The sequence below is a fragment of the Leuresthes tenuis genome, unplaced genomic scaffold (assembly GCF_036924035.1).
Source record: "Leuresthes tenuis unplaced genomic scaffold, fLeuTen1.0.hap1 SCAF_1, whole genome shotgun sequence".
In the NCBI taxonomy this organism is placed as follows: domain Eukaryota; kingdom Metazoa; phylum Chordata; class Actinopteri; order Atheriniformes; family Atherinopsidae; genus Leuresthes; species Leuresthes tenuis.
Window position 1 is genome coordinate 18999271 of NW_027325355.1, and position 25131 is coordinate 19024401.

Consider the following 25131-nt stretch of genomic DNA (forward strand, 5'->3'; position numbering starts at 1 on the left):
CTGTGAGTACAGACACTGGCTTTACAGAAGTGGATGGTTTCCACTGAGCCAAACATGAAACCTTATAACTGTCAAGCCCTTTTTAATCTGCTGATCTTAGTGCTGCTGGTCCCCACTCTGGATGCTGATAGTAAGTTATTACCTTTATTCTATAATATACTATACTGCAGTTTTAAAATTCACCCACTATTTCTGAATGGGTCTTTGTGTCTCGATGCCTCTGTGATGAAGTACGATTCGAATAACACTTTGTACTGTATAATGTTACAGACTGAAAAGATTTTAAGTATACTTTTTTTTATATATGAGTTTGCCTTTGTTCTACAGCAGAATAGCACACAAAGACATGCCCTAAGGCTCAGAAACAGCCTTCAAACCTACACGCCTGAATCTCAACCTGGACATGTTAGTTCATGATCAGTTCATGAGCTGCACTATTGTTAGAACATATTGTAGCTGGTGTTCACTGGTTAATATTGGCTCTCATACAAAAATGTAAAAGGGCAAAAATCAATCTAAAATCTGCTTTGCTTGTGTTGAAGTCTTACTGTGTAAAGGTAAAAATGTGATTTCATTCAAAAGATCCACGCTAGCATTCAGTTCTGTAAATCTACCATTTTTAATTTGGAAGAATGTGCCCCGAATATCACAGGACCCCAAGCCACACAGTGCTTATACCACCGATGACTCCACTGACCTGAATTCAGTGGCGCTCAGCTGCAGCACGGAAAACCCTCACCGCTTTAAAAGTCGTCTGAACCAGACCGACTTCATGTTGCAGCAAACTAAGTTGTCCTGCCGTGTGTAATCTCTTATGTCAGGTCTTCTCCCTGCTGCAGATGGAAATTATGCACAGATCGGAGTATACTGTTCAGCTGTCAAGAATGGGAATGAGATTAAACTGTTCTGCAGTGTCAGACCAGAATTAATCAATGACTTATTTAGGAATTTTTTGTTTGTTCTCGTTTTACTTCTGCAGGCGAAGACTATGAATGTTCTCCTGAAATGAAAGTTCGCCGCCACACAAAGTATGAAGCTTTCCTAGGAAAAGAACTCAGGATTAAGTGTCCAGTTACTTTCTGCAACAATTCACCACCAAATATTTCCTGGGTTAAAAGTGAAGGAGCCGGCTTTCTTTATGTCAGCAATGATGCCCACATTAGAGTCGAGTGGGAAACAATAAATCAGTATGAAGGGATGTTCTATTTGAGCTTCCAAAGCATTCTTGAAAGTGATGCAGGTGTGTATCGGTGCGAGATTGTTGGCATCGTGAGTCATAATATCAACGTCTATATCAATGGTGAGTGGGACTTCTTCAATATCTTTTTACTGAATCAAAAAACTAAGTTCACATTACATGGCAGCTGAGCATTTAAATAACAATACAATGTTTTTGCTGTTTCTTCCCTTTTCACAAATCATGGTGAGATTATCAGAGTCATGTTGATGAATAAAAAAAGATCCATTTAACCAACAAATGGAAATCTTGTTTTCTCCTGCTCTCTCTCTCTTGAGAACACTGTAGCTTGCTCTTCTTTTTTCCTGCAGACTTTTTGCTGAGAGCTAAATAACTGAGCCTGCACTCACCGGAAATCCTAACTATCATATCATGAAATTGTAATAATGATCTAAATACCTTTCAGGTCATGCTGAGCCACCCACTGTCACAGCTTTGAGCTCTATGTCGATACAACAGCAGACAAATTCGACATCAGGTTAGAAAGCTGAGTTCAACTCATTACATTTTGTTGTTGCCGTTGCACAGTCATCACATTGCTTATATTTAATCAAAATAAAAGTGTAACACAACAATAATTATATGAATTGACATAACTGTTTCTTTGATGTTGACTCCAGTGTCAGACTCCAGTGTGAGCCCACCAGTTCTGGACCCTATCTGGCACTTTATGTACCGTATCATTGAAATCCTGGCATTTTTCATTGTCGTGATGGTGATATTTGTCACGTTAAAGTGCTGTTGTAAAGGTGAGACTTCTTGATATTTACACACAGACTTGTTAAATTCCTCAGAGTCTGTCAGTACTTCACACCTGATGAAAGTTTCTAATCTGAACAGACCAAAAAACCCCTAAAAAACTAAAACACAACCACAGATCACAAACATCGAGTACGTTATACAGTGTACATTTTCATAATTTTGAGAACAGGAACATATTTAACTTTGTGTGCTTTCTGCAGGACAATCCAAGACGTTACCAAACCCCCCATCCCACATCTATGAAAACGATCTGTAATCCTTATGTTTCTTCACTTAAGTCAAACTGCTATGCTCCATTTATGTTGCTTAGTTCTGGGACATAACGCAGAATAACATTTTTCACTCCTCTCATGATTGGCTGAGCTGTGCTATAACTGATTGAATTTACTGACTTCAGAATGTATCAGAGTCAAAAATTAAAATGTCCTCTATGTGTAGTTGTGTGTCACTCCTCATTTCATTCTGTGATTCCTGTAAATCAATCCGTAATAACACAGAAGTGAAAATAAAAGATATGGTAAACCGCCACTGTTTAATCTTCAAAGGGGATTAAATGCGACTGAAAGTGGGTGAGTGAGTGCGCACCGAGTGACTCACTGATAATTAAGACTTTTGTTTCCTTGTGGCATACCTATCCAGTGTTAATATCAGCTTTAAAATGTGGCCATTTATATCGGTGTGCGTGTTCCCACCTGTGTGCTATAATGTGCTCTGTTGAACAGTATGTGATGTGCATTGGAAACTGCAGTGACAGGAAGCAGAATTAAACCACATGTCACACGAACCTATGTTATAACAACTAAAATGGTTTCACAGTGGAAAATACAAATCATAAATGCACGTCTCACTTCATCATTAAACTGCAGCGCACACAGATTCCACTCAGTCATCCACTCAAAAACAATAAATTAAAAACACTAGTTTAGTTTGTTCGGTTAGCAAACAAATGAATAAGGTTAATAGTCTCTATGCTTGATGAGACCCGTATATAGACTCATGTCTACATGCTCACATAGAGCATGTAGACCACCAGCTGCCAAGTTTGGCTGAAAATGACGTTAGGTTTTTGAAAAGGAAACTACAGTGTTTAGTCGTGCAGCTATGCTGTGTTGTTATCCTGCGGCTGGTTGGGAGGAGAGGGAGATAAGTGAGTCTTTTGGGAGGTCTTGGAGCTTTGGCCAGTCTGAGCTCGGCACCTGCACACTACAATTTGCATGAGTTAGACGAACAAACCACAGCAGTTATAACAGTATGGTTAGCTTTCTGTTCCCAAGCTAAAGTAGCAAAGACCACAGGGTTCGTGTTGGTACCTCGGTGGGGCCTTTCTGTGTGCAGTTTGCATGTTCTCTCCAAAAGCATGCGTGTCAGGCTAGTTAGTGATTTGAAATTGACACAAGGAGCGAATGTGAGTGAGCATGGTTGTTTGTTTCTGTATCGGCCCTGTGAGGTACTGGGAATGTGTCCAGGGTGTACACCTCTCATCCCCTGGCAGCGGGGACAGGCTCCAGGCCCCTGAATTGGATAAAGCCAGTAAAAAAAATGGATCAATGGATCAATGAACAGGTTTATACTGAAAACTAGGGAGCTTTGGAAGTACATGTATTGTACATTCACACATTTTATGCAAGTTGAGACTAAACTATGGCTGAGTCTTGACAATTGATGGCCCTGTTTGTACCTCACTTTGCCTGGAACCAAGAACTATGAGAATTAGAGATGATGAGAAACAGACAACTGTACAAAGAAACACTTTTACAGATGACTTACAACCATTCCAAAAAAGGGAAGCAGGAGCACAAAGTGCGCAGTAACCACAATATACTCCATTGTCAACAAGGGAGAACATCTCTAGACTCCAAAAAAAAAGGAACAAACCAATCAAAAAACCTTGAGAAAAGCTGCCTTTATCAATTTCACATCACTTGTAATACATCAAGTTATTGCTTTGTGTAAAAATATGGTCTCCATTATGCATGCCTGCTGTGTAAACCCATCTCTGCCTAAATCCCCCAATCATCAGACATATATAGCTTTTCAATTGAATGGAAATCTTAATGACATCTCACACGTTTCATTTGTAACGATTAACCTGCAGTTACAATCAGGCGAAATGTGCCTTGGAATCTTGATCCATGCGCAGTTGTTTGGTTCTTATAAAGCAGCTTGAGGGATTTTTTATTTTTTAATCTTGGATAAGCTGCTCATGCTTTAGAAGAAGCAGTAACATGAATAAGAGCACTTTTTGCAGTCCGTGTAAGTTTATTGCTGTTTATGCAACCTAACAGTGACTACATGGTGATAGTTATGAAGCACAGCTGAATTTAAGTAGAGCTCGAAGTGCATTGGCGTTTTTTTAATCCTTCCCACCATTCAGTCAGAAATATAGCGGAACTTTAGACTTTATTTAACAAATATGCAAATAAGCATTGCATAGCATATCAACTACATTTGATAAATTTGTCAAATAAATCCAGTACAAAATCACTTCATGAAGAACAATAAAAAAGATATAACGCAGCTTTTATTTATTTATTTTAAATGGAACGCAGTTTAAATACCATAAGCAACGCAAACCTGTTACATCACAGTCGACCAACACTCTGCCCCGCTTCCCTGAGGAGTGAGGGTTTCCCAGTGATTTAACTCCCCACACCAATGTGTCAACTGATACACCTCATATCACACTGGAAATACCCCTCCTCAATGGGTCTACATAATGAGATTAACTTGATTATAGCTACAGTTAGGTTATGCTCCTTATCTGGATATATGGCGGTGAATGAATCGAATCACTGGCACAAAGCATGTCATATCCCAATACGATAGGTAGTACTGTACTCATTTCAACTATCGCTAATAGAGCCACTTCCGCTTGACGTCTTCACCACCACCAACAACAACAAAACTCAGGCATTCGAGAAAGATGGCGTACGAAGAGCAAGATGAAGCTATGTCCCTCTACATTTGTGATGAGCATAGTTATGGCATAAATGCAATGCACAACGGCTCATTCTCCATCACGTTTTTTATTTCTTTCCAACGGCGGCTACAACAACAGTAATATCGTCTCCTTCGACTTCCGGGTGACGATCCCGGGAAAAAATCCGACTTAAAATCCGATCCAATGTCATCTGCGTGCATGTTCAGTGTACATTTGGATTGAGTTATCTTGTGGTCTTAATCCGATCGTGGGTAACCCGATCTGATCTTTTGTCAGATTAAGGTGTCTACATGAACTGAATAACTCAATTTTATTGTAATTTAGCCATTAATCCAATCCGATGGCACTCATGTAACCCCATGTAGCCCCATGTGTCTAATGACCCCATCCTAGTTGGCTGAGGAGCCCTGAGAGGGAACATTCAAAGCTGGCTAGGAAGGTGTGAGGGTCATTAGCAGCTTTTCATTTTATAAAATGAGAAAGTCGCACACTTAAGCCAAGCCACCGTTGGTGCGATGCTTAGCATAACGCAAATTATCGCTAAACCCTGAATAGTTACATTTTCAATAAAGGTACTCATACCCAATGTCCCTTTTAGTCAATGCTTTTGTCATTTCATTCATTTAAAAGAGCAATTTCTGATCCAACTGTCTTCCATGTTCAGGATCACCAACGTCTCCAGCTGAGGAACATGACCTGAATGTAGCTAAGACTCATTAGACTTGTTTGAAAAATGCTTGTCCTTCAGCTAGTAAGTTCCAAAGTCTTCATATGTGAAGGAGGTGGGTGGATGCAACTTGCATCTCTCATCCAACCCACTTTGTGTCAAATGAGACAAAAATCATTAAAACACATCAACACTTTTTTTCTCATTATACTTGGATTTAGGTAATAATATTACCTAGTTAGAGTTAGAAAGCGATTATGGTAATATCTAAAATACTTAAAAACAAGACTCTCGCCCGCATTGACGCCATTTTGGTGGTTGCCTTGGTTACGCGTAAACAAACACATTCGGCCAAACATTGTCACTTTCTGGTTGGCTTTTGAAAATAAATTCACTTTATTAGTTATTAGTAATAAAAACATTTAGTGGTAGAAAGCAAGCGTGGTTAAAGCTACAGAAAAATAAGCTTCAATCAATGATAACTCCATGGACGCCATTTTTCTCTTCACGTGCAGTTACTCTAACGACCACTAGATGTCGCACATTCTTTGAACGTATTGGCATCTCCGCCGCTCATAAACGCCCCATGGACACGTTATGTGGAGAAGCACAGTGTGAGCGACATTTGGTGAAATTATTATCATAAAAATTATGATTAGTATGGATTAATAGAGACAGAGTAGTGAGTGTTAGCAGCCTGCAACAACAATGTCTTTCACTTTTGTGCTTTTTTTCTTTCAAATGTCCAGCCTTGATAATGATAGGATGTATTGATATTTATCTTTTGAATGACATCACACTTTTACCTTTGCACAGAAAGACCACAACACAAGCAAAGCAGATTTTCGATTGATTTATACAAGTTTTAGTTTAATTTCAGCCGTCCCAAATCACAGCTTAGTGTTCTCACTATTCTCACCGTAGCACGCTGCCTTCTTCTAAGTCTTTACAAATTTTTCAAAGCTTCAAAGGTGAAGAGCCAAGTCTATCGTCTCACATCTTCTTCATCTCATCCATGGCTAGTGTCGAGACTCACCTGTCCTTTCCTTTTCCTCTACTGTGTCACATTGTGCCATAATACTGCTGTCAACTTTTGTAATTTTATTATTTTTAATTCAACATAATTTGTCCATTTTTGTTCAGTTCTTCTTACCCAACCAAGCTTCAGCCAAGCTTTAGCTGTCAGACAGATGGCCTCCCATTTGACTAGATGCTTCAGTATACAGAGGAGTTCATGGTGGGCTAAATAACTGCAAGATGTCTAGGTCCTGTTGTTGCAAAACAAACCCAAATCATCCACCACTGTGCTTGATTTGTTACTAGGAGGTATTTGAGCTGAAAAGCTGGTTCTCTTTAAATGTGGTGCTGCTTATTATGAGCAAACATCTCCACTTTGGTCTTGTCTGTCCAAAGGACATTGTTTCAGAAATCTTGTGGTTTGTTCCAATGGAACTTTGCTGTCATGAACTTTAGCATTTAACATGCTAACTGAAACCTGTACAGTCTGAGATGTACGGTTAATGTTATCTCCATTGCTGTTCCAGCAGTGAAGGCAGCCAGAATATACATACATGAAAAAGTAGGATTCTGCACAATGGGCAAGGACGAGAGTTGTAAGGTATAACCATAAGCTAAACAAATCTAAATGCTAGACAAAGCTGCACTTTTGGAGTTAAAAACAGAAGGTCTCAACTTGAGAACAGGTTAGACAGAAGGGGCAACTTCTCTCCCACCGAGAATCGAGGAAGTGACACCTTTCACATCACACTGAAACCAAGAAAAAAGCCCCAAAACTGAACCTAAAAAAAAAATCCCAACCCAAAGTATGAAATGTTACAAGTCATAAAGTAACAGTTGAGACTGAAAGCACTTAAGAGAAAAGAATAACTATTGCAATATAATCACAATATTGAAGATTTATGAACACGGAGAGCCCAAAACACAAACTATCTCACAGAAATCAAATAAAACCGCTTCAACATCCTTTTACAGAACAGTACATTTCAATTTGAAACACCAGCTGAGCAGCACCTTGGTTTAGGCTGTAACCACAGCGATCGAATAATAAGAACTCCATATTTATCATTTAACAGGATCAGAAGTTGTGAAAGAAATATATGGCAGCTTGTAATCTACGCTGCAATTTACAGGGGGGCATGAAGCACGTGGAACAGCGTGGCCTGTGGGACGTGTCGTTTCTGTGGTTTCGAAAGTGCTAAAAGCTGTACTGGGTGTACAGTCTAGTACAGGCAGGCACTCACACTCTCTGAAACTCACTTCTTACAATCATCCTACCCGGCATGCTACAACGCCCACCATTCACCGCATGACGCATGTAGGTTAGGAGTCCCATTATGTAAAAACAAAGTGCGTTATTATGCAGCGCTAAAATTAATGTACAGTGCACATTTAAAACTGGATGGTTGGGAGGGGTTTAAAAAAACGATAAAAACAATAATTGAAAAAAAGATCACCATCTGGTGGTGCATGTGCAAATCTCAGTGTTGTGCACTGCAGGTGGAACCGGTCAGATGCATCATCTTTGTGGGAAGTTTGCAGAGCAATAAACAACCCCTTTAAAAAGGGAAGGCAAGTAAAGGGATTTCCAATCAATACGACTCCACAATCCTCACTGGTGCCTTTATTGCGAGGTTCACAACAAAAGCCCACGGCTTCCTCCAGATAAGCCTCTGTTTTTCATGAACAGTCAGATTATTTGCTTTAAGTCCATCAGGGCCTCTCATAATAATGCAGATAAATCTGTCAACTGTCAAAGGCATAATTCAGACATTTCCTGTTTTTTTTTTGTGAAGCTTGTGGACGGAAACGGCAACGTTTGGGTCACTCTGGAGGGAAAAAAAACTAAAAACAAAGAATGAGGCAGGAAGGTGGCACAAAAACCATGAAGAAAAAACCCCAAAACAAATCTGACCGACATCTTTGATTTTGAAAGCATGTATTTCAACAACGATTTGACTACTTATGTCCATTTAAATGAGTTGCCAAGCCTTTGAATGGCACTAAACTCTATCAGCCTCGTGTTATAAAACTGACTGTATGGGTTCATTTGAAGTTAATACCATTTAAAAAGAAAAAAACAGAACATTAAAGGGAATTACATCCTGGAAAGTTCAACTTGCAGGTGCTTTAATTTTCCACCGTGGTAATGAGCTGTCGGTGATCTTATTTTCAAACACGACTCATCTCATTTGAATAGCTAAAACAACGGTTTTTGGGACTGCACGCGCTCTGGGTTAAAGCTATTTTAAAATCGGAACATTTGCATGACCTAATCAACTTGTTGGATCCGAGAGCGAAACAGATTCATGACAGTGGGCTGTGGAGTCAACGAGGGTTTAAACGTCTGCAATGAGACTACTTTAACACCCACACAAAATTATCAAACAATACCACAACTCTCCGAGGCAGTTCAGTAAAAAACATCAAATTAAAAAAAGATTAAAATACCCCGTTATAAATTGTTAAGTGCAACACAATCGCCTCCCCTCCCATGGCCTAGCAAGTCTTTTCCTGATGTCTTACACTTGTTTAGTATTACTTTTGGGCAGTTAAGAAATAAAAAGAAATAGTAAAAAAATGGAAAAATGTAGTGAGGAAAATGTGCGCCAATGTCCATATTTGAACACATTGTGAGAGCGTCAGTATGTGTGATGAGACCAGAAAGAGAAGCTTTCTTTTACAATTTTGCACCTTCGGTGCTTCGTCTCGTCGGCCAAAAACATGCATGTTAGGTTAGTTGGCGATTCTAAATTGACCCTTGGGTGAGTGTGGGTGGCCCTGTGATGGACTGGCAACTCATCCAGGATGTAGCCGGCCTCTCATGCATTAACAGCTGGGATAGGCTCCAGCGCCCCATCACCATGAATTGGATTAAGCAGGTATAGCATTTTTTTTTTTTTTTTTTAAATTAAAAAATGTTTTACAGACTGTGAAAAGAAGAAAAAAAACAAACAACTCAACTTTTATTTCTTTCAGTCAGAACCAATGACTACAGTACAGCTTCAGTCAGCCGGTTACTACACATACTAAAAATACTGACAATCACCATGGGAAGAAAAATCAAGGTATTTATTAATATTTAAACCTTAGAGCTGTCTTTGTATATACACATAACGGACCTCCATATAAAATTAGACATTAGGTTTCACTAGAATTATCCTGTACACAGCCTCTGTAGGCCTATAGGAACACTTTCCCTTATATATATATAAAAAAAACAAAACAAAGAAGCTTACACTGGTGCTTTCTACAGTTCACCGCCATAAGTCAAAACACTGTACAGCAATATGTAGACATACACACACATATATATATACTCTTAGTTTCTTTCAAGACACACGCACTCAGAAATAGACACTAATGCTGTCTAACGTGAATCGAGCGCTTCCCAGCTGCAGGGTTCATCTGCTCTGTAACGGTTGGGGGCGATGTTAGCCACAGAGCAAACAAGGGTTACAGGTTGACCACCCATCCGCGTCCCACACGCAGTAGCTATAAATAACAAAGCTTCCATTCTTCCCTCTCAGTGACTCACACAGGGCTGGCTCGCTGAAGTAAAAGTCAGGTTCTGCCCTCGGGCTCATGGCCTCTTTTGGCTTTCCCCATTACTTGCAAGTTTAAATTTGGACCCCTTTTAATCTTCCTCTCGATCTGACAGCCAAACAGAGTTCTTTCAGGTGGTGACGCAGACCTCTTGTGGCCACATTGGTCTCCTAAAGTAACCAAGCATCAGCTGAGGCGGACGACTGATGTGGCTAAAAAGGGTATCGATGCAATCGGTGCACTAAACTCTGACAAAGTTAGAACAGTTTTGGTTCATTCCGATGCCCGTTTGCATTTATCTGTGTTCTTTATCATAGTATTAGAGTGTTCCAAAGAAAAAAAAAAAGTACTGGATTACTGGAACTAAAATAATGGAAAGTTTAAGCTATAGAAAAAAAAAAGTAAAGCAAGATTTAAAACCAGGCTTTAAGGAATTTTGGACAAAAAGGTCATTTCAACATAAGACAACTGACCAAAACTCTTATAGACAAATATTTACACAATACATTGTTTTACACCCCAAATACTGGTCCTCCACAATGCCACATGATGCAGATGAAACCCTTCATTTCATCAACAATCTAAGAGATTCCTACAGTGAGTGCATTTTCTAACATTTAATAATGTGATTTTAGTTCTTTTTACAGTGCAGCAGTCTGGGTCTTCATTAGCAGTGCTCACAGGAGCAGAACCAGCAGCTCTGCCCCCTCCCCTGCACACTGAGCTGGAGGGCACGGTGCTGAGCAGCTAGGTCACACTCAGAGCTCCGCCGGGCCTTCATCAAAGCGGCCGAACTCCAAAATCAGTCTGAACAGAAGCAGAGAGGGAGACACAGTTAGCAGGTCAGCTTGCAAGCAGAATCTTTCCACAGCGTTTCCTCTTCCGTTTATTTATTTTTTTTGTCAAATCACACAATACGGCCTTGGCAGGCTGCATGTTCCATTCAGGCTGTGGCTCCCGTTTCCCGACAGTGTCCCTGAGATTTCATCAGTGAAAGCATGGGGTGCTTGCCAGGGCAGCATCAGGTTTTTGGGACACTGGCCATTTGGTTCGTATTTGCCCATTAAGTGATGATTCTTACATGAATCCAAACACACACTTCAACATTGAGCAGTTGCATGCGTCTTTTGTTATGAAGACAGGTGATGAATTAAAATAAAATGTACAATATGTCACAGATAAGTTACAGATGAAATTTGACTAAAGTAAAAAGAACAATATTTTGTCTGAAATGTGTTCGAGAAGAGACGCACAAGGGGGACATGTAAGTGTAAAATAGAAATATTTCCATTTAAATGCCTTGCATAATGTACACGAGGCAGTTTCATTGCAACAGCGACTGACCTCAAGGAGGAGTCACCACAGTTGTTTCCCTTCATCATGAGGGAACAATGTGTCTGAAAGCCAGCAACGTTGAACCACAGCGTTGCACAAGAGAGACAGAGTGATGTTTGATTGCTTTTTGGTGGAACTCGTTCATTCATTATGTTGTCACTTTAAATCAGGGAAAGCAGAAAAGGACAACAGAAGTAAAGTTGCTAAACTGGCTTTACAGATGTGGCCGATGAATTTGGAGAATAATCCTGTACTGGAGCACACAATGAAGAGCTAAATGTTCTCAATGAAAACATGTCACAATGCAGTGGGCAGAGGTTGCATTACTTTCATATAAATCCCACAGAGGAATGCAAAACATAAACACAACAAGCACATGCACGTTTGTGCGTGCACACCAAACACCCCCCTCACATCCAAGACACCGCATGGAAAAATCATTGCAGGAATTCCTCAGTCATACTGAAGTGGCTGCCACACCTCACTGCACATGTGGCTGCAAGGCGTGCACGTGGCTGATTTAAGGGAGGCTCACTTTAGCCCTGAAGCTTTACCGGCACATGTAGCCTAAAAGTTAATTAGAGCAAAAGTGATAAGTTAACTCAGCCGAGTCCAACACTGGAAAAATCAACACGACCGCTCAACACGTCTGAAAAAGAAACAGGAAAAACTTTCTGCTGCGCAGCAACCAGCAGGTGTCGCCTTTACTGTGTTAGGAAGTCAGGCTTCCTTTTGCTCTTTTCCTCCACCTATTCTCAGAGGAGCAGTCGGTTCTGCCCTCATGATGAAACATCCAACTGTATTTTGTGTGTCGAACCGGATGTGGTACCTGCCCACTACTTCCTGAGAAAGACGACTCCCACTGAAAACGTGTGGCTCTTATCTGCGGTCAGCTTCCTGTCCCCACACTACCTTGTAGTCTGTACATCTCCGCAGGGCCACGCCAGAGATCATGGAAACGCATCCACAAATAGACCAGCAGCGTTTTACTGGAAGAGCCTCTGGCCTCGGCCGTTCTTCCCAGCGGTGATCGGAGCAGGCAGAAATTAAACGGCACCTACTGATTCAGAGGGAGCCACAGAGGCCTGTTTGAGGCCGCCTTGTGGTTCAACCTCAGCCGCAGACATCACAACGCTATAGCTGGCCTACAGTGGATTTCACTGCAGCTGAGAAACTTTGGTTGACAGAGTTTTTACTTTCAGACTGCTGCTCCAGGATTTTCATTTGGTCGTAAACACCGAGGTAAACGCAAACTCAACAGGCCTTGCAAACAGCTTTGTTTTATAGAACCTGGCTCAGTATTGAGGCGTTCACGTGTGGGATTTGTGCCTCTACTCTCAAATTTAAATAAAATAAATAAATAAAAGTGCCTGAAACAGATTTGCTCAACAACCTTCTCACTATGATAAGACTTAAATGTTCATCTGCTTTGTTTGAAAAGGATTGAAACAACAAAGTTTGTCCTGACATCAATCATTTTCTAACCTATAAACAGCCGTTTCTGTCTCATATCTCATCTCAAGCTGTTGCTTATTTTTGTGCGGTGGCAAAGTTGAAGGCAGGTGTTTAAGAGCCTTTAAAGTTTAGATGAGGAACATTTCTTTTTCAGAACAGAAGCAACGCATCTTGGTAAGAAAAAGGATTTTTTTGGTCTTCGCAGACTGACAAAGGAAAAGGTCCAGGAACTTGCTGGTGTAGCTCTAAAGACTGAACAATACGAGTGATCTGACCATCTTTATCAGACCATTAGGTGGGGCAACTTACAGTGAAAGACTGGGAAAGGCCATCCATGACATCATTAGACATATGCTGCCATTTCTAAGGTAATGAAGACAACTTCCCATCAATACCTTGAAACGCCTCCGATCGAGCGCTGGATTATTATTCCAAAGATCACGTCAAAGCCTCGTCATACGTGTAACGTAAAAGGTATGATAAATCTTACCAAGTCAGCCCCAAATAAGGACGTAAACTCTACAACCGTCAGCCCTCTTGGCGGCAGTCTGAATCACATCACAGTAAAAGCTTGTGTTCCCAGCACATCCCGGCCAAGCCAAGTCTTGGAAATACAGTGTGTGTGTGCGGGCGTTTCTGTACAGTCGAGTGTGAGAGGGGACGTTGTTATCATTTGGGCAGACTTTCAACTTCAGGCCTGTCACTGCTCCCTAATGTTCGACGAAGGATTAGACAGAGAAAAAGGGCCTTTTCTTCTGGCTGTTAACTCCAGACAATCAGCACGACCACTTGTTATTCTGCTCATGTTCTGCACGCTTGGAAAATGAGAAACTTCAAGCTATGTGGAAAGTCTCATGCCAGCAGGCATATTTATGTCTTTAAAAAAAAAAAAAAAAAAGAAAGAAAAAAAGAAAGAAATCTATTTTTGCAGCTCCATTCAAGATATCCCACACTATAGAAGACGACACAATCAATCACATGCAAACGCAGTATTTAGGAGTGTCAACACGGCCCGTGAGACAAACAAACACTCCTAAATCAACACTGACTGAAGTCTGTTGTGCGAGGCGCATCGGACGATGACATGGCAAGAAAACAAGAGATAAGGCCATATGTCAAAGGCCTCTCACCTTTATGAAACCAGGAGAATGTGAGTAATTCTCTCCTGCACTTTACTCACTCCAGGAAGCACTAATGAGGAGGAGCTGAAGGAAAAGTGGAAACTCTAATCATTGTTTAGGCTCTGATAGAAGTAAAGTAGTCGTGTGACCATCCTGACCGCAAAAGATCAGCTCCACCTTTGTTTTTCTTCGGCCCACCTCAGCAAAAACTGCAGCCCAGTTTGGTGACTGCAGCTAAAGTTTAGTTTCCCTGCCTGTCCATGTTCAAAAAGAGCTCTGATAGGAGTCCACATGCCAGAGCACGCTGGCACCACACTGTCTTCACAACACCCAGAGAGGAAGGGTGATAACAGGAGTGTTAATGACATGTTCGCACAGACCCAGCCAGCTCAGGATGGGAGGCAGCTGGGAGTTGACCTTTTCTGGTAAAAGTGAGATATTTCATGGTTTGGTGACACATCAGAGGTCCCACACTAGCATGACAAACTTATAACAGAATCAAGCTCTGTCTACATTACAAAGATTACTTTATTGCAAAATGACTGCTTGGCGAGTCCCAGTGCCATTTGCATTTAATCACATCCCTGCAAACAGATGGAAGGACAGACAGCGAGGCAAATGGCTACATTTCATCACCCACTCTGACCTACCCAGTGGTTGTCAAGGCATCCATAAAAGGGTAATGCAATAGGAGAACGACATACCCGGGATGAACATACCACAAATGTAGGCATGTTCACTGTTACCAAAATTTTCTATTTCAGAATGTCCAGATCAACACTGCATTTGACAGAAACTTGGAATTACCAATCCCCAGCAACGCTACAATAAGTCAGACTTCCCAACTTAACTGAGGTCAAGTTTCTCAAGAAAAAAAAAAAAGCAGTTTCCAAAGTAAAAGCATCTTCCTGTGACTCAAGAATAGAACTGTTAAAGAACCTTTGTAGTCCTTACCAAAGGCACAAAAAAAAAAAACATGTGCATTGAACAAACATTTTTTGTATCAACTTCCAAAGAATATCTAACAAAAACTAGTTGGCCCTCCTGGTTAAGAGAGAAGATTTTCACTGGCTGCAAAGGAACTCATCCCTCGCACACAGTGCTTGACAGTAGTTAAGTGTTCACTCATTATCAAAGGAAATCTGAAGGGATCTTTTGAAAAAGCCAAAGTGTAGAAGTGTACGAGCAACTTGGCTTATACCGCCACTGCGTTCTTAACCGAAAATAAGCCCCGTCTTAGTGGGCATCCTGTGGAATTGTTTTAATCTATGACAATATCTCAGACTGGAAAGACCAGAAATGACTGCTTCCGAGCGCATCAAAATCACCTTTAGCAAGTGTGTAAACATTTTGGAAAATCTGTGGGATTTTTCAAGCATAATTCAGATTTTCTAAATATGAAGCAAGAAAAGGCAATGAATACCAACATGGATAGAATACATTAAATATAACAAACAGGAGCTTTAAAACAAAACATTTTAAACATAAAACAAGACTAGTCAGACAAACGTTGGCTGTGTTACTGTAATTCTTGGCTTGTTGTGTCAAGGCCCATAAAATCCCAGAATGTTTTCTGTTTATGCAACTAGAAGAATGGGAACACTTCATCACCGTCACTATAATCACTGGCACTCAAAACTTGGCCAGCACAACGGGCCACAAGAGAAACAAAGCCCTGCATATCAGCTGAATGTTCTTCCTCCCATGACAGCGATCCAGTGATAAAGAGATGCCAGTATTAAAAATTTACCAAAGAATCATTTTTAAAGCGATTAAATCGACGTAGTTGTCGCACCTTTTGACGGATCCGCTTCTCATTTCTACTCTAAATCACATACTCATGAGGGCTTCCCAGAATAACCTTCGTCTTCTGTTGAATTTTGAGGAAATGCTCGAAGTGTGAATGTTATTCATTCTCATCACCCACATTTTCCTGAGCTACAAAGACACTGAAACTGGCAATTCTGAAAGGGAAAACCCACCTTCAGATGTTAGAACAACAGGAGTTGGAGACTTTTTTGATGATTCTCATAACTTGCACTTCCTGTGGTGACTTTGGAAAAAAAAAGGACCTTTATTATTCTTCTGACTTCAGTCCAGAAGAGTTCTTTTTCGACAGAAGTCAATGTTTACGCCTTTGTGGGATGGAAAGTAGACTCACCGTCAGTACAAATGAAGCACTTGCAGAGACACGCACACAGACACAGGAGCAGAACCGCTGCCACACCGCACACCGAGATGAGGATAATCATTACTGGTTGCACTGAAACAAACAGACATTTCCTTCAAAATACAGTTTGAGTTTCAAAGTACAGCATGCAGAGAACATGACATCTGGACTAAACGTGTTCAGTGATGTGGTGTGAGACGTATGATGGCCTCATCTAAAAAGAATGCCATCAATGCAGCCCTAATAACGCCAAACTTCAACAGAAAACACACCAAAGCCTCTGTTCTCTGAAACTAAAACCTTTATGAACTTCTCACCACTTGTGTTTAGGGGCAGCGTCAGAGGCTTCGTCAAACCCTGGTGGTGCACGATGCACTTGACTGACACGTCACTGAGCAGCGCTGACTGGAAGAGCAAGGTGCTCGTCACCATCGTCGTGCCGTCGCCCTGTTCGAAAGCTGACGAAATGGGCGGTCCTAGAGTTCGGTTGTCAACGCCGACGTCCCACGTGATTTCTGCCGCGGGCCGAGACTGAGCCGTGCAGTTTGCCTCCGTGACTCCAGGGGAGGAAGTCACATGGCTCACCTCCGGTTTGGGTAAAACTGCGGAAAGAATTGGAGGTTATGTTCAAATTATCAAGCACTTTTGTGCGTCAATTTTACTTTATGCAGCTGTTAAATCTGGTGAGACTGAGGCAGACAAACGGAACACGTGACCTGACAATCTATACACCCAGAAGACAAGTCGCCCTCCAACAGGCTGGTCTGGAAACAAAAGCCAGACAGACAACAGAGGCAGAGCAGCTTTTACTAACTGTGTGTGCGTGTCTGGACCTTTGGTTCTGTCAGTTTAGACAAAAGCCAAGCCTGTTTAGCCGAGCAAGACGGACAAACACGCACCAACACGCACACACTGAAGCCTTGTGTCCGAGGAAACAGTGAGCCACTCATCCCCCCGGCTGTGCCCCACATTAATCACCCCTTTTCCCTCAGTGACACCCCCTCCCTTATCGTCACTACAAAAACAGGAAGACCAGCCACTATCTCCTGGAGCTTTAGCTTCCAACTTCTAAAAATCTCCAAGCTTGGAGAGGAAAAAAGGGGTTAAATGTTGTCCAGGGACGGACAGCAGGTCAGAACAGTAGTTTAATGACCGACTTCAGTACCTCTCACCTCAGGCCTGCCTGTGGTTTGTTTATACACAGTGCTTCCTTTTCCTGAGCTATGTAAAGGATGTACACACACACTTCCTCTAGGTTTACTGTATAACCCCAGTATACATCATTTGCAGATTAATCTCAGAAGCATGCGATCTGTCATCCAACTTGTACTAGAAACAAAATCATACTGTGCAGGTTGTTTAGCACTGATGGTAAAATAAACTAAATTAAGTTGCCAAGTTGAATTATGAGAAGTTTTTAGAGCTGGAACCAAACTAAACTACAAGTCAGCGCACTGGTCAACTTTACAAAGGAACACCTGGTAAAAATTTCCTTTACAATAGTTAAATGAGTAAAAGCTGTCCAGATTTCCAAGATCAAGTTAAATGTGATCTTGGGGTTTACATATTCTCCCAGCAAAAGGGTTCCACTTTTGAGATTCTTGGAACATTTTGCCTGCACTACACTTAGAGTGTCCAGATATAGTCAATGATGTTTAGACTATGATCCCTTGTGGCTTTTGCGGAGTGTTTAGAATAAGTATTATGTCGTAAAGCCGTCCTTCTTTATTTACTCTTCAGCTTATTTAAAGAGGTTTGGAATCCATTCTTCCATCTAACTGGGAAGTGCCTGCTCACATCCCAAAAAAACAACAACATCCCTTTCATCAGCTCAAAAGGACTCATTTCCAAAATCCATCACGCTTGTTTATATCTGCATTTACAAACTACTGAGGCTGAAATCTGTGCTGGTGTGGCTGCAAAGTTATGAAGTGCACCACCACTCAAGAGTGACATAAATGCACCTGAAAGTCTTCTGCAGTCAAAAAGTATTCTGGCCTTCCACACCGCAGCCCTTTCTGGTTACGACCGGTTCTTAATTACATTACAAACTGATGAAATGGTTACCTGAAAATGCTTTTATAGCCTTCGCCTGCAGTGTGAGTAACATTGATCTTAATTGTCAGAATGCGGGGCAGCTGTTTACAGGAGCCCATGGCTGCTGATTGCTGGGAAAAGCTTTAAAGAGCCCCGAGTCTTTATTTAGCTTTAAAATTAGTTTCAGCTGACCTTTCCTAATAATGATTCTTGACAAGTCATTAAATTATCTCAAAGCTCAAATCTCTTTGTTTAAATTAAGAAGTAGAAGAAGTAAAAGAGCACTGTGTAAATAATTGGGCAAAAGTAACAATTCTCTCTTTTGGAAAGCAGATTTTTTTTTTTTGCTATAATAATAATAATAATAATAATAATAATAATAAACAGAAAATGCTTATTACGTAGCAGCTCATTGTATTTATTTTAAAATTTTACCTAAAAATTGTGGTCACAAAACTGCACCAACTAATAATTTTATGCACCGTTACACCTTATGCATTCCAGCATGGTGTAAAGACTGCCAACAGAAAGATTTCTTGCAAAAAATGCAACAGAAGAATGACTTTCCAGATGTTTCATACCGGCCAAAACTTTTTAGAAGAATTTAAGCTATTGCAAATACTGAGCCATTTCCACTTAACAAAAAAAAGAATTAAGAGGGCTTTATAAGGTCTCACCATAAACAGAGAGGCAGGCGGTGGCGCTCCTGGTGCCGTCTGGATATGTGTGGAACTCGCAGGTGTAGCAGGCCTCGTCTTCGGTGCGGACCGTCTGGATGGTCAGCTGGGTGTCCCCCAGCGTCCGGCTCAGACTAACCCGACCTTTGTACTGCTCCTCCGTGTTGTGGCTGTGTTTGGAGGAGGAGGCCACAGTGGTGGTGTCGCCCTGCTCGGCCGTCTTCCTCCACAGCACCTGGCGAACCCTCTCAGGGAGGCTGTACCAACAGGACAGGGTGACAGGCTTGCCACTTATGGCTGTCCTATTGCCCTCCAGGTGAACTTTACCTGATAGAAAGACAGTTCTCCTTTTGAGATTCACCATCATAATCTTCAACCTTCATCATATCATACAGCGGAATCTTTACAAGGCTGGTTTGCATGCAGAAATGGGGAGAACAAGATTCTTGAGCAATAAGAGAGCTTTGCTGGGTGGGTGGCCTTTATGTCCTGCTGATCTGGGATTTCAAACCTTCCTGTTTTAGGGCACTTTGAACAAATCAAGCTCAGTGCGACTCTAATCAGACACGGGGTCAAACATAAACAGAGAAAGGCTTTGTTTTTAATGAAAAAAACAGAACTAAAGTCCAAATGTAGGGTGGAGCACCAGCACAGAAAAATGCTCACTGCAGATGAACAGAATCAGGGACCTGTTAGGCTTCATTTTCTAAAGCATACGATAAAGAGGTGAAATATGGAGCCCAACCAGTGACACTGATGCACGTCGAACCCTCTTGCTGCCCCCTGGGGAACACATCAAAGATGCAGCGGTAGCAACCTCCGTCAGCCGGCTTCACTCTATTGATGGTGATGTAGCTGGCGTTGTTGTGGGAGGCGGTGAGCTGCACATTGGGTTCCTGGTGGCTGATGTGAACTGGCACGGTTTGCTGGTAGACCAGAAGCGGCTTGGATTGCTCGTTGATCCAGCGCACTTGGTGGACGGTGTCACCCGCCGTCGTGGTGATGTTGCAGCTGAGCAGGAGAGGGTGGCCTGCCTCTGCGGTCAGACTGGCAGGAGCTATGACCTCACCTGATGCAGGAGACAGACAGCGACTTGTTTAGGGCACTGCAGTGAAGAATCAGAGGTTAAATGTCTGTACATATCACTTTGAAAGAAATAGATTTATATTTCATGTAAAGGAACAGACTGAAAGATAAGCACCAGTTCTGTTCTAAACTGATAATATTTCACTTTATACAGTACTCTGTCAAAGTCTTGAGCCACCCCCTCCATTCTTATTATTTTGCTGACAAGGAGCCAGACTGTCTTGTGATCTTTTAAAGCGGTCTTTAACAATGCTGCACTGGCCTTTCTGAAGGTCTTTCAAAGTTTTCCTTTGGACATTACCTGCTTTTTCACTCCTTTTCAGTCCAGTCCTTGGCCCTCGACATTTTCAGAGGAAATGTGTTTCATGGTTTGTTAAACTGCCTTAAAAATAAATTCAATAAATGAAGTACCAAACTTGAGGGATGAACTTTGCATAAAACTCTTCATATTATATCTTGAGGCACTTTGTTACGAGCAGCTTATGGCAAAGACACAGCATAACTTTTCTCACAGTATAACCTCATGATTTTTCAAACAATCTCTTTGGTACCATTGATGAAAAACATAACAGTATGATCAGCATAAAATAATATTTTTGCACAAATATAAAGATTACCAAAGAGCTATATTGGCCAATAATGTAGCATACCCCAGGATGGTGCCGAGTGTCAAGGCTGGATAAAAGAAAAAGTGGCAAACCAAAAAAAACAAACAAAAAAAAAAAAAAAAAAAAAAAAAAACTATCACCAAAAAGACCTGACACAGGCCCTGAGAGACATCTGGACCTTGAGTTGATCCAGCTACTGTATCAGAAATGATCTCCATGCTTCCATGGCTGTCAAGAAGCCATTGTCAAGGGAAACAGGGAGAAAAGGCTGAACTATGCCAAATGACACAAGAAGTGGACTGAAAATCAGTGGCAACAGGTCTTATGGAGGGATGAATCCTCCCCAGAGCCCGGACCTCAACATTACTGAAGCAGAGTGGGATCATGTTGACAGAGAACGGAACAAAAAGGCAGCCGACATCCAAAGAAGAGCTTTGGGATGTCCTTCAAGAAGCCTGGAGAACTATTCCTGAAGGCTGCTTAAAGAAATGACAAGCAAGTTTGTCTAAGAGGGTTCAGGCTGTGTTGGAGAATAAAAAAGGTGCTCAGACCAGTTACAGACTTTTCAAAATTGTACAAACTCTGCTTTTATCTTGTATCCTGCATTTCCATTTATGTTTACACACATCTTGATAAATCATGCACACATTCCCCTTTCCCTGGAAATCGAAAAAGTCACCTCAACACCTCATTTCTTTTCATCAGTACTGTATACCCAGCTTTTTATATTCCAAAAGATGCTGTCATAGCTATTCTATGAGCAATAACTGAAGAGTTTTATTCTTAGAATAATGATGGAAAGTGACACTTTACTGGACTGTGCTAAACATACCTGATTGTTTTTCACTGATGTCTGATGCATCAAAGGGCCAAAACAGATAGTTTTGTGAGGAGATGAAAACCAAAAAAAAAAGGCCACTGTTTCAATTTTTTACATTTATGTTGCATGTGTGGAATTATTATCTGAAAGGCAAATACCGGAGCTTTCACAGTTACTTTTAAGCACCAAGTATGGTTACTTGTAATGAAGAAGAACTAAAGATCTTTCTCTTGTCCCTTTATAATCTTTGGCATAACACAGTATAACTCATAAATATTAGCAAATGGGTGCTGATACTTTTACATTTGAAGTCTTCGTAAAAAGGAGCTGCAGTCCGCTTCAAAAAGCACCATCTGGACGCAGAACATACCTCCTGCCGTCAAGACCTTTGCTCCTACGATCCACAGCAGCAGGCACAGGGGGAAGGCAGGTCCACACATCGCACACCAAAATCAGGATGGCCAACTCAGACGCTGAGCCAGTCTCACGTCCAGTCTGCAGCTGAAAACACAAGCGCAGTCATGGAGCTACGACCACAGCCTAAATCCTACTGGCAAACCTCAACATTAAACACTTTTGACAGCTTACGACCACAAAAATACTTTTAAAACAAAAAGAAGATGTTGAATTTGCAGAGATTAAAATCGAGCAGCTGTGATACAGACGTACCCCCCGTCAGCTGTCCAGTGTTGAGGCTTGTAGAGCTGCTGCTGGTCAGCACAGTCGGAGCTGCATCTTACACGCACACCGTCTGCTGGAACGAGAAGCCAGAGGATGACAGGAGCTATGACAGCGTCGCCCCTGGAACACGAAAGATTACACCATGTAGTAGAGGGAGAAAGACAAAATCTGGACCTTCTTTTTTTTCCCTTTTTGGGGAGGGGGGTGGATAAACCAGCAGTGATACCACTGTGAAGCGTTGCCATGGCAATGTATAAGCATCAACAACAACTACCAACTCAAGAAACATCACCCAGGGTCTAATGGAGGTTTTGCATGTTGATCCACAGGATGTGCTCTTACCCAGTAAGCCCATAATTATCCCAGAGCAAAACAAGCTGCCACCTCAGTGTCTAGACAGCATCAAAGGCTGAGATTTCAAAATCAATACTTCAGTAGAAATTAGAGGCCATGGTGATGATGATGAGAGGACATTAGTCATTCAAATGATCACAATATGTGTGAGTGGACATGTCAAGAAGAGAGGGTGTGTGTGTGTGTGTGTGTGTGTGTGTAAAATCAAGAGTGCAAACAGCAGTCAAGCACAGAGCCTGATTGGCTGTAAATAACACATTGTTTGGGGGAGAGAACAGAAAAATGCCACATTAAATAATCAAAACTGAGTTCAGATCACCTTTAAAAAGAATTAAGGAAAAATAGGAAGAGTCAGACTTCAATCAGAAGTAAAGTGGACTTTCAACCTGTCTCAACCACAAGTCATCCAGGTCCAGACCTCTGAGCTTTATAGGTGCGATTTGCTTCTTTATGGTGCCAAACATCTGGCTTCAAACATGCAGCCTGCTCCTGTTGGGCAACAGTGAAACCGCTTTTCCACTACAAAACCCCTGCTGCAGACAGCTCTAACGACCCAATCTGCTTCAAACAATCAGCTGTCAGGCTTTTAATGTTAAACTCCAGCAGACACAGCCCAAAGATACCTTTGAAATTTTGCAACTTGTGTGGCTTTAAAGAGATTTACTCTCCGCCCCCCTCGACATGCCGCAGTTTCTCTGGAAGTGAAGGGATTTACTAAAAGTAAAATACGATGGAGAAAATAGCAGGCGCCCCACCAGTCTCAGGGAGTGAAACAAGGCTGGCAGCCAAAATCCTAAAAATGTTTTTAAAAACATCCACAGCTGGTTCAACCCCAGGAGGCAGATGTTACATGAGATTTCTTGAACACATAGTGGGAACAAAAAAGCATAAATCTTTAAACCTTTCCCACAAATTGAACGCAATCCAGCCAATTCTGTTCCTGTAAATCTTTCACTTGAAAGGGTTACCATAAGAAAAACGTTTTTCGTTTTTTTTCCTTTTTAAAACTGTAATTGGATCAAGCAGGTGCCGCAAGGAAAGCACTGCAGCAAAGATGTGGCTTGAATAAAGAGTCATTTTAAATCAGCATTTACCTTTTCTAAAAACATTCACAGGAATTCATTCAAAGAAGCAAACTATAACCACTTCGAAAGCATCCTATAGCAGCGGGGAGTTACTGTGACTTTCTCACCCTGAAAAGTTGACTGACTGCAGGTGTGTTCAATTAAATTAAAGACGCGGTTTTCCCAGTTATTTCAAACCATTTCCCAGACATTTGGCCAACATTAAAGCGACCTTTTCCAAATGAATGCATAGAACTTACCGTAAGACAGATACAAGTCCACTAATACGAAGCTAACTCCCTGTTTGTGAGATGCTCTCCGTGCCACAGGGAATGTGAGACTGGTTAGGCTTATTTCGCTGCTCCCAATTTAAACTGGGACCTGACTTCCTGCTGCCTCGCGCTATCCCTGGTCGTTTCAAACAGCCTCCACTCTGTCAGAAAACGAAACGCGACGAAACAGAGACCCCTGGTGGTCAAAGTGTGTTACTCCTGCTAAAATCAGGCAGTGGACGTTCAGGCACTCAATGGAATAAATCATATTGTCATTATACACCACATAAAGTTTTTGACGGCTGAAATAGTATGCTGAATTTGTTACTGAACAATAAAGATTGTTTTTGGTCTTGGCTGTTTAAAGGACATTGTTCCAGAAGTCTTGTGGTTTGTTCAGAAGCAAATTTGCTTTAACTTAAACAGTGCTGCCATATTCTTTTTGGAGAGCAACAATTCCTGACAACAATTCCTAAAAAGCCAAATGTGTTCTTTTTCAAATCATACTTTCATGAACTTTAACATTTAACACGCTAACCGTGGCCTATGGAACCTGACATGGACGTCCACTGCTGGCATGTCAGCTGTCTTGAATGTTTTCAACTTGTGAATAATCTTTCTTTCTGTAGAATGATGGACTCCACAATGTTTGGAAATGTACTTATAACCCTCCTCAGATTGATGGGCAGCAACGGTTGTCTCTCTAAGATCATTGTTGATGTCTCTCCTCCTCGGCATTGTGGCAACGCACAAAAAGAGTCAGAATGCTCCAGACCAGCAAACTGACAAAATTTCTGTTTTCATAGTGGTGCTCACACTTGCTGATGACCAAGTTGCATTGATTACCAGCACCCATTTGTTACATATCCTCTTACTTCTTGTGGAAGCAGTAAGGATGGACTTTTTTTACACACTGCTTCTTCATTTTGGCTTACTTTATGGGACATATTTAATGACACAATATAATGGTTTCAAATGATTCGAAGATTCCAATACCAGAACAGAAAGTCACAACACTAAATATTAAATTAATCAATCACAATTTAATGGATAACAGCACGTTTGTCATATGATTTCCTCGTTCTGTTTTTACAAAGTGTGTTGGGCTCGTAAAAGAGAGAAAATTATTTGAAATGTTTTATTTACGTGAAAACACATAATCGCATAAAGAGAGACTTTGGAGAGCTCGATAAACCAGTGCAGACAGTAGGTGTTTGTGACAAAACACTGACTCACTTCTGCCTTTGATTGTGTATCATTCATGATCGATCTCATTCATCT

At 41.3% G+C, this 25131-nt stretch overlaps 1 protein-coding gene and 1 long non-coding RNA gene across 3 annotated transcripts; one reads left to right on the forward strand and one right to left on the reverse strand.

Annotated features, from left to right (window-relative positions):
- Positions 1–1593: 1593 nt before the first annotated feature.
- Positions 1594–2517, forward strand: LOC140293481 (uncharacterized). The gene is made up of 3 exons (XR_011912676.1): positions 1594–1715; positions 1858–1986; positions 2200–2517. It is a non-coding gene; the product is annotated as an uncharacterized lncRNA (long non-coding RNA).
- Positions 2518–9588: 7071 nt separating this feature from the next.
- Positions 9589–24164, reverse strand: LOC140312777 (nectin-4-like). 2 transcript variants are annotated; one of them, XM_072390620.1, is made up of 9 exons: positions 23839–24164; positions 22149–22230; positions 21850–21980; positions 19711–20034; positions 18966–19292; positions 16569–16853; positions 16243–16344; positions 16064–16134; positions 9589–10977 (listed from the first exon to the last, which is right to left on the reverse strand). In XM_072390620.1, exons 3-8 carry the CDS (start codon positions 21917–21919, stop codon positions 16073–16075), a joined length of 1170 nt encoding a protein of 389 aa, XP_072246721.1. In that variant the 5' UTR covers positions 21920–21980; positions 22149–22230; positions 23839–24164; the 3' UTR covers positions 9589–10977; positions 16064–16072. The 2 variants fall into 2 exon arrangements, with proteins under 2 accessions (XP_072246721.1, XP_072246800.1); XM_072390699.1 differs by lacking the exon at positions 16064–16134 and having other exon boundaries at positions 22141–22230; positions 23839–24163.
- Positions 24165–25131: the final 967 nt, after the last annotated feature.